Source organism: Dunckerocampus dactyliophorus, chromosome 1, assembly GCF_027744805.1.
Source record: "Dunckerocampus dactyliophorus isolate RoL2022-P2 chromosome 1, RoL_Ddac_1.1, whole genome shotgun sequence".
NCBI lineage: Eukaryota > Metazoa > Chordata > Actinopteri > Syngnathiformes > Syngnathidae > Dunckerocampus > Dunckerocampus dactyliophorus.
The window spans coordinates 39954625-39964228 of NC_072819.1; the positions used below are offsets into that span (position 1 = coordinate 39954625).

The following is a 9604-nucleotide window of genomic DNA, read 5'->3' on the forward strand; positions in this document are numbered from 1 at the left end:
TATAAAGTGAATATTGTGCTGATGGTTCGGCATGTACTTTTTCACATAAAAATATATATAAAACGAGAGTTTGACATAAGCAAAGGGTTTTTTTCTGTTCATGGCAAAGTTTGCAAGTGTTAGATTACATGGTCTTTGGAGGCGGAGCGTCTCCAGGATCGAGACGTCCAAGACTACAACAGACTACAACAGAAAGAAGGTACTTTGTTGTGCCATTTGTTAACGTCCACACTCCGCTGGCATCACTGTAGACATGCATATGTACGTGGCTCTGCTTCCAGGTAAGCTATTTGCTTATTTAAGCGACATAACAGTTTGCCTTTTGCTATATAATTGAATCTAGGTCAATTACATTTGGGAACCAAAACCGTAAAGTTCTGTAATTGGGTCTACTGATCTTAAACATTTACATTTTATTATGCACTATAAACTGTTGTAAGACACAATACACATTTAGAGCAAATTATTTTATTCCGAAAATGCGCATTTTTGTTGACCAGTTTTTCTATGGCTTTGTTAACATACTTCATAATATAGCAACGCCATGCGTATTCATTTGGTTTAGCACTGCATTTAAATATCTTGAGTGTTGGAAATAACAGGAATGGACATGAACCTGAAACAGAACTTCACATTTACCGTAACATGACTCGTTTCGGTCTTGGGGATTTTTGTGTGTGTGTGTGTGTGTGTGGGGAGGGATTTTTTTACAACTTTTTTTGTGTGCTCAATATGGTTCTTGTTAACTGTGGTCTGAGCAGAGGAGTCAGCACATTTCAGCAACCCCCTATTATAGCTGTGTCACTAATGAGTGTTTCACCGCCTGTTAAAGTAACAACACACACCTTAGCGGGAGATCAGAAAGTGCTGTTTGCAGGGAAAAGTTAAACATGAGAGGGCGACCAGGCGGCAACATGTTAATCTTTGTCAACATTTATTCATTTGACACACAAAGTTCCAATAAATAAACCATTTGTAGACTTCTTGTTTATACAAAAGATGTATAAACATGGCAGTCTTGTGCTCATTGCTTTTAGAACGAGCATTTTGTTAATGAAATTTCCTCGTTTTTTGGCGCCCTCTGAAGGATACGGCGCCCTTAGCAGCTGCCTATGTTGCCTAATGGGCCACCTGGCTCTGATTTTCGGGGAGAAGGAAGGCTGTAACACTGCACACAACACAAATGTTAGCACAGGTGCCAGTGCCAACTCTTCTTCTAAATATTGTATACCATCTTTTTTAAAAACATAAATACACTTAATTACATGTGCAAAATTGATTTTGTACCACAATATTAAGGAAATAAGAAAGAACATGCATCTACATTGCATACAAATAATCAAGTAAAACTAATTATCAAAACCGTACAAAATAAGACTGCAAAATGTGATATTTCACTTTATAAGTGTGCATTGATCAAGGCATTTATTCCAAAATATAAAAAAAAAGCTTGTCACAAATTGTCTATAAATGAAATACAGTAATCCTTCATTTATGGCAGTTTATTGGTTGCAGACCGATGTACGATTCCTTATTTATAAATGAAATATTTTTGTAGTTAAAAGCATAGAAAACCTGTTTACGACCTTCTAAATCCATTTTTTTAACGCTATTAGAGCCCTCTAGACATGAACTAACCCCTACATAGTCACCTTTACACTCATATTACCCAATATAGTAGACAAAATCAGAGAAAATAAGTCATTTAAGACATAAGTGAGACTCGTGCTCGTGTGTGTTGCATTGAATGTGTTTTGGGCATGTGGAGGACAGGAAATGACATTGGGAGTTCAGAGTTGAGTGGATTACGGCCGCAACAGTAGCCAGTGTTCTTTTTATTATTAAAATTACGTTGTTATTATTGTGCCTGTTGTGAGATAATTCAAACCTGCAATAAAAGCCTGTTTTTCCAGCAATCAAGTCTGAAGCTTGTGTGCCTCACCGAACATTTCAGCAATATTACTGACACCTCTTGACCATTACATATTTGAATGCGTCTCCTGAATGCCTTACATTTGTATTTTAGGGTTTTTTTTAGCTATTTTTATGCTTGAGAATGCTTAATTTAGGCAAGAAATACATAACATTTGCTTAAATATGCATCCTTTTTGGCTAATAATAGCCTGTATTCAACCACGAAACAGCATGATTTATTCATATAATTTTGAAAAACAGTGACAGAGTGAAGCGCAAAATTCCACCCGCGATGTGGCGAAGGACAACTGTAATCAGATGTAATTTTTGACTGGCAGTATGTGGCCGAGCCAGAATGGGCCCACAACACACTTTTGAGTCCCAACCCACCAGTTGAGAATCACTGGTGTAGTCCACTAAAGAATGTGGATAAGCATGCGACACTTGGCTTTCAGCTCCACCTGAGTACATCCATGCGCTCCTTATGTTGAATCTGCAGCTGCACAAGTTTATTGTCAGCCTGTGATGTAGCTGTGAGTAAAACGTCTGACACAACCATAACATCTCTGAATCACACACATTGTGCAGTGCAAAGGCATTCTTTTAGATTTGACTCACGCGTTTTTGGTTTCACCACAACGGGGGCGATATTTACCTGATTGCTGCGGTTTCAAATTGTCAGGCATTTTAAGGTTCATTGGGCAAATTTGTTATATGTGATTAAGTCGCACATTGTTACGTTTTTAAGGTGTTAAAGGAGCCTTGTGAGTCATCAGCTTCTGTGCTTCTGGAGGAGAGTTAAAGGGCAAATTATAGGGGGCTGCGATGCTTTATTTTACCTTCTTCTGCAGGAAAGTTTCTGCGCCGTAGTAGAGAAGCCACAATTTTCCAGCATGAGGTCTCTTCTGTGCTGCCAGGGCCTGTGTTGAAGTGTTATTATCGTGCATGCTTCTGAAACCACTGCATGCTTTGCTGCTTAACGTTATTAAAAGTGAAGTATCAAACGTGACGAGGCTCTTGGCATGCCTTAATATGTCATACCTGTGATGTCTTGACACATGGCAGGCAACACTGACAAACAAGTTAATTTCAGCATGATGTCATTATTTGCAATACAGTGTTGCTTTTGCACTGCAGACACTGCTTTTGAGGTTTTAATGCTGCACATCATGAACATATAATTGACTTTTTAAGGTTGCGGTCATGCATTTAAAAAAGAAAGAAGTTTAAATTGCATTTTTCATGCTATTAAAATATAATGTACAACCCCAAACCCTTATTTATGAATGACAAATTCAAGGATAGCTTCCATTTTTAAAATACGGCAATAAAAAAAAAATCTGAATATTCAGTACAGTACGTTAGTACAGTACAAAGAGTAAGGTGTAAATGCCTCTGGCAGACAGAAGCAATAAAACACACTGCCTCCAGATGACAGCAACTCCTTCATCCCCTCAGGATCACAGCACTTCGACAAGCCAAGAGAAGCCAGAATGAATAAAGCTTTTGTGTGCATCCTCGCCAACCGTCTCAGTAAACACATGAGAAAAAATAGCAACGTGGGGAAAGGCACTCTTATAGTAAACAGTATGGGCAACAGGAAACTGTCATAAATAGAATAAACATTTTTATAGAGACTGTTTTGACGTCATATTTTCCTCTCGTTTTGCTGAGTGGAACTTTTTTGTATTTCGTCAAACAGGGGACTTGATCCATCAGTTTGCTTTTTGTAAACTTGCTGTCGTTGATGTGTACAGAATATGGAGCAAACATGCATGTAGACCAGAAAGGCACAAGAGTTAGTTGCCCTAATCAGTCTTTTTTTGGGTCCCTTTCAGTTCTTGCTGTGTTCTTGCTGCCAGGAGGTAAGGCAGTTATGGTACCAATAGCGCATGCTTGTTTTTATTGGTGCTTTCTGAGTCCATGTGTGTTTATTGCATCAGCATGGAGTCAGAGCAGCGGCAGCAACAGCAGACTCGGTGTGGTGGTTGAAGCCAAGAACATCACACTCCCTACAGGAAGTAAGGCCGTCCTGCCTTGCCACAGCCCTCGCATGGTGTGGACCCGGGACAGACTGAAGGACCGCCAGAGGGTGGTGCACTGGGACCTGATGCGCAATACTCCCAAATACTCAGTGGAACGAGTCCTGGATATGTCCCCCGGAGCCCGACTGAGGGTCTACAACAACTTCAACAAAGGTCGCGTTTCCATTCCAGAATCTGCATTTAAAGATGGCAACTTCTCCCTCGTCATCAACAGTAAGACATTGATCACGTCACTCTCACCATCCATTTTGTACTGCTTATGTTCAGGATCACAGGGACGCTGGAGTCACCTGTCAATCCCAGGACTGACACAGAGAGAAGACCGCTGTGCTACCATGTCATCATTTTATTAAACATTTATAACTGTTCCCCAGATGTAATCCAAAGTGACAGAGGAGTTTACACGTGTAATCTACATCATCATTACTGCCAAATTCAACAGTCTGTTCAGATCCAGCTCAACGTGACTAAGTCAGGTGAGACTTGTGTTATTCCACCAGTTGTGATCCAACATTAACAGCAATTCCCTCTTTGTAGCACAAAAAGAGAAGCGTTACTGGGATGGAGAGAAAACCATTTTTGTGGTCTTGTTGGGCACCTCTGTGGTGTTGCCATGCGTCAACCGGCGCCCCCTATGGCGAGATGGTGTCCAGGAGGACCAGCAGCAGGTGGCCCACTGGGACTTCCAGCCCCCGGGGGTGCGTCCTGACAGGGCTGACCGCCTGGTGGACCTCTACGCTTCTGGAGAACGGCGGGATTACGGACCACTCTTTGCTGAGAAGAAGATGAGTGTGGCCGAGGACGCTTTCACACTCGGAGACTTTTCACTGTCCATTTCCAACTTGAAGCCAATTGATAAAGGCCTGTACTCCTGCCACCTGCATCACCATTACTGCGGCCTGCATGAGAGACGCATTTTCAGACTCACTGTGGGTCCTTCACTTCCATCAGAGCCCACCACAACACAGACAACCTTCCACAACGATGACCCTGAACCAAGTAAGATTCACAAAATTAAACACTTGGTTTTTTCCAGACACAAGGAATGCTAAATGTGGTTCATTGTTTTTTTTTCATGAGCCATGTCTAGCACAGCTGCTGTTGCAATTGCAGGCATAGTTGGTCAGTTAAATCAGGTCTCTCCTCATGCCCATTTTGTTCAGCAAGAGAAAGAAGCTTGAGGAAACTCAGTTTTCAGTGAATAGCTTTAGAATATCTGAGCTAATTTTCCTTGCTGTTTTTTTTTTTTTTTTACCCAGCTGGAGACATTTGAGCAGCACTAAGCTGACAAGTTGGCGCCAGTAAAGTCGGGAGTGGAGGTTCATATCTGGGTGTTTACTGCATTTGACCCAATTTTCCAAAAATCTCAAGCACGCGTGCAGACTTGTTAAACTGTATCCTGAGTTTAGTTTGATATCCTTCGCTTCCGTGGACCTAGGCTATTTTCTCAGCTGATGTGTATCGGCTTTGGGTGGAGATGTGTTTACCAGCATTCAGCGGAAGTTTGTTACATCTGTTCAACATCTGGACCAGCTGTGTCGTGTAAGGGGGGGAGGGGAGTATCTCGCCAGACGGTAGATCCTCCTCATTCTTTAAAGAAATGTTAGACCACTTATGGTTGTTAGCATAAAAAGGATTGATGGCATTCTTGCCTCCTCCCTTTCAATAAGCAGTTCTCTTTCATGCACGGCTGTGTTTGCACCAGAAATCGTCCGTAATGACAAACAAGAACTTTGTCACTTGTAGTGCATTCATGACATTAATGAATAGATTCTTGCAGATAACCAGCGAGCTGTCAGAAACGTGTGCGCATTAAATGAAGACATTTCTTTCTGCATCATTGACTTGCAAATGACGCTTCTCTCCCACAGGAAAAAAAAACACACACACAGTGGTTTTCGATGAGCATATGTGAAATATCTGTTAACACATACACGCTTGTCCTACCTGTCATAAATATGCAAATATCCTACTGCGTTGTTTGCTGGAGACAAAGACCTTGGACATGGCAGTTTGTAGTTTCATGTATCATATATTAGCTAAATGAATCCGTGACAAGTGATAATTACTAATCAAGATGCCAAATGAGAGCTAGCTGTTTAATGTATGGAGGCATTTCTCCCTGAGTGGTTCCTCATTACTTTAGAAAAGGAAGAATTAAAGATAACATTATTTACATTAACTATTTTTGTAATCCACTACTCGTGTTTTCACACAGGATGCCTGAAGTAGCTGTGGTCAAAGGTAGTCACCAGTCACCATTTTCAGTGTCAGATGTTGAGGGATTATGGATCTTTTGATTTGTAAGGCCATTTGAGCCAACGTGTTTGAGGTGGCTGAGGTCAAGGGTCATACAGGTCAGAAAAGTTACATTTCATCTGCTCGGACAGATTATCATTCTAATGTTAAAACTTTAACCTTGTTAATTGCTTCTGAGATTGATACAATGACATCCGAAAGTATTGGAACAGTGAGGCCAATTTTTGCTGTAGACTGAAAATATTTGGGTTTGACAACAAAAATGAATATGAGACCAGGGAGCAACATTTCAGCTTTTATTTCCATGTATTTACGTCAGGATTGGATGCACAATTTAGAAGATAGCACCTTTTGTTTGAACCCACCCATTTTTCATGGAAGCACAAGTATTGGAACAGGTGTGTTTTGTTGCCCAGGTGTGTCCGATACCATTGCTTATTCAATCAGGAAATAGCACTGAACGTCTATGCTCAGTTTCAGATTGGGTATGATAGGTTTTGCAAGTGTAGACTGTGTTTAGAGGTGAAAACAACATGAACACCAGAGAGCTGTCTATGGGTGAAAAACAGCAATTGACAGAAGATGGAAAATCAATTGCAAGAACCATTGTGAATACCTGGAAAGAAAAGCTGACATGTTGCTCTCTGCTCTCATATTCATCTTGTGTTGTCAAACCCAAATATTTTCATTCTACAGCATAAAGTCAAAGGTCATACCTTTACATGATTTTTGTCAGTGCCATGTTAGTTACATTTTTCTCTTATTTTCCATCTAAAGAAACCATACATCTAAAATGAAGATGTAGAAAAGTAAAAAGAAAAAAAAAAACAACAAGTAACAGAGAAAACAAAATGCCAACACACCGACGAGCCACATAAGAGCATTTCCACCTGTATACCATTTTGCTCTTTTCCGTGGTCAGCCTGTATTTTTCTGAGAGGGGAAAAGAATTACAGCTGCATGACATCAGGTCTGGAAGTCATTTCTGGCAACAAGCATTTTGACATTTGACTCGCTGCTCTGTCTGCTTTGTTTCTCACTGTCTTTGGAAAAGAAATGAAAAAAGAAAACGCCTTAAGGCAATAAAAACATTTGTTATGTTCTTGTACATATGTTGTCCTTATGGGAATCCAATAGCTTGAAAGCATGAATTGTCTTTCGTAGTGATCCCAGTGTCGACATGGCATTGGTGGAGATTGACCGTCTCTGTGTTTCTATTTTCACAGGGGTTGAAGAAGTGGAGAGTCCTCACGTAGTCAATGTCATCCTCCCTGAGCATCGTGGCTATTTCGTGCAACATTTGGGTTATTTCCTGGCAACCGTCCTGCTTCTGGCCTTCATCGTTGTCGCAATCGTCATGGTAACTCGACGGCGCAAAAAGAGAGGTGTTGTATTTATTATAGATACTAGCATATAACAGAATACACTCAGTGAATTCAGTGTTTTGATATGGCCAACTGTTTGTTTGCAGGCCTGGCATATGACCTGCGTAGATCTGATGAGTAAGACATTAAAGCTCTACAGAAAATGTTTGATAATTAAATCCAATCGTAGATAAAATATTATTCTTTTCTACGCAGGGGAAATGTCATAAATGAGGGTGAAATCTCATTAAATTGCACAGAGCTGAAGACCAGCAACCAAGAACCACTGAATTCAGGTACAGCACATTCTCTGTCACAAAGCACTTTGAAAATAAGATTCCCTTTTTTCACTGTTGACTTCTATATGGTGCACAGATTACAAAAACAACCTCCTGAAAGAGAGAGACATGAGCAAAGACTGCAACAAGGGTGAGCTGTAAACTAGTCCAAAGCAGTGACACTTTCACAACCACAGCAAATAAACATGTTAAGCTCCCTCTCCCACCTCTTTTTGCAGACTTTGATGGGAAGCTATGGAAGTGAGACATTTTAGAGACGCTGCTGGCAGGACCAGAGCAAATGTCATGAGAGAAGCGGGGAAAAAAGAAAAAGCAAGGAGAGGACAGGAGGAACGCTCCCTCTGCTGAAACTCTGTTTTATAACTCGCATTTTTTTCTAGTAGTTCTGAAAATACTATTCACCTTTATTTGGTCGTTTCTAGTTTATGTTGACTATCAGGTATCAGTCTTTTTTTTTTTGAGTGCAATACGCATTCTATTTCATTTTCCAGCATGATTCAGCTGTAATGTGCATGCGTGCAGATTTTTTTTTCTAAATTGTGATTTGTTATTGGCTTGTTTTTTTTTGCACAAATTCTGCTGTATTGTAATTAGTAAAAGATATTTAATCATGTTTTACATGTTCACTTAATGTATGCGGGCAGAATATTTGGCGTTGTGACACATTTCGATGGCACTCTCTTGCCACTTTTTCTGAGGATATTTATACCTACAACCATTCCCAATGTGTATGTAAAACTTGTTCATATACTAGTTGTTTAGAACATGTTTATTCAAAATGTATGAGTTAAAAAAAATTAAGTGTTTGGATAAACAATCTTCTCAGGACAGGTCATGTCTACCCTTTTGTTTGCACCAAGTCATGTATTCTCCACACTGAGCTGTAGTCACTAAACCTGATGCTGTATGGTAAATTCCTTGCATCTTAATTGGGTCACTGCACTTGTAAATGTGTTTACAACAAAGTCAAATCACAAGTGTACTTAGGACAACTTTTTTCTTTCTTACTATTTTGCTCTCTTGCACACTGGCACACACTCGTCTGTTGCTTCGTTCTTATTTCATATATGTCTTCAATTAAAATTCAAATAATCATAAAGACTCCTCAAACTTGTGATTTTTTTTTTTTTGGGGGGGGGGGGGGGGGTTACTGTAAATAATGATATCACTTTTAAATTGTTTAGAAAATAAGGTCACTTTAGTACCATGTGTAGTATAGGTGCTTGGTAAAGAAAAGGTGTTTTACTAATCCACCTGGAAAAGAGTATAGAAACTGATTGGAAAAGGCCAGTGCTTCCCGAACAAACAAAAACATGGTAACCTAAAGTGATTAAACTACGGTACCTCATGCCCTGTTGCTGAAGTTAGTCAGAAAAATGAAAACACTCTTCCCATGAAGAACCGAGAATCTTCTTTGTTGTGCATTTCTGATAAAACTGCCAATACACTGACAATATTCTAGCAAATTTCTTCACTGACCACCATCAGGCTTGTTGTCTTTTCTCACTTTCAGCACACTTCGCCATGCATGTTCATTTAGCAATACATTCATTATTGTGCTTTTAGTTTGTACTTACTCAAGTCCCCAGTGTTCTTAGGTACATCTTGAAAGCACATCTAGCACAAGTACATCTATTGAAAGTGCGAAAATATTTTCTCGGTGTTCTTGTGTGTTCATTTAACCGTCTGGCAATTGCACTATCAATAAACTAATCTGGATTTT

At 39.9% G+C, this 9604-nt stretch overlaps 1 protein-coding gene across 1 annotated transcript; it reads left to right on the top strand.

The window, feature by feature from the left end:
- Window positions 1-141: 141 nt before the first annotated feature.
- LOC129192969 (matrix remodeling-associated protein 8-like) lies at window positions 142-8969 on the top strand. The gene is made up of 10 exons (XM_054797484.1): window positions 142-281; window positions 3753-3779; window positions 3858-4172; window positions 4334-4435; window positions 4497-4958; window positions 7445-7603; window positions 7690-7720; window positions 7799-7878; window positions 7958-8011; window positions 8100-8969. Exons 1-10 carry the CDS (start codon window positions 254-256, stop codon window positions 8123-8125), a joined length of 1284 nt encoding a protein of 427 aa, XP_054653459.1. The 5' UTR covers window positions 142-253; the 3' UTR covers window positions 8126-8969.
- The last annotated feature ends 635 nt before the right edge of the window (window positions 8970-9604 follow it).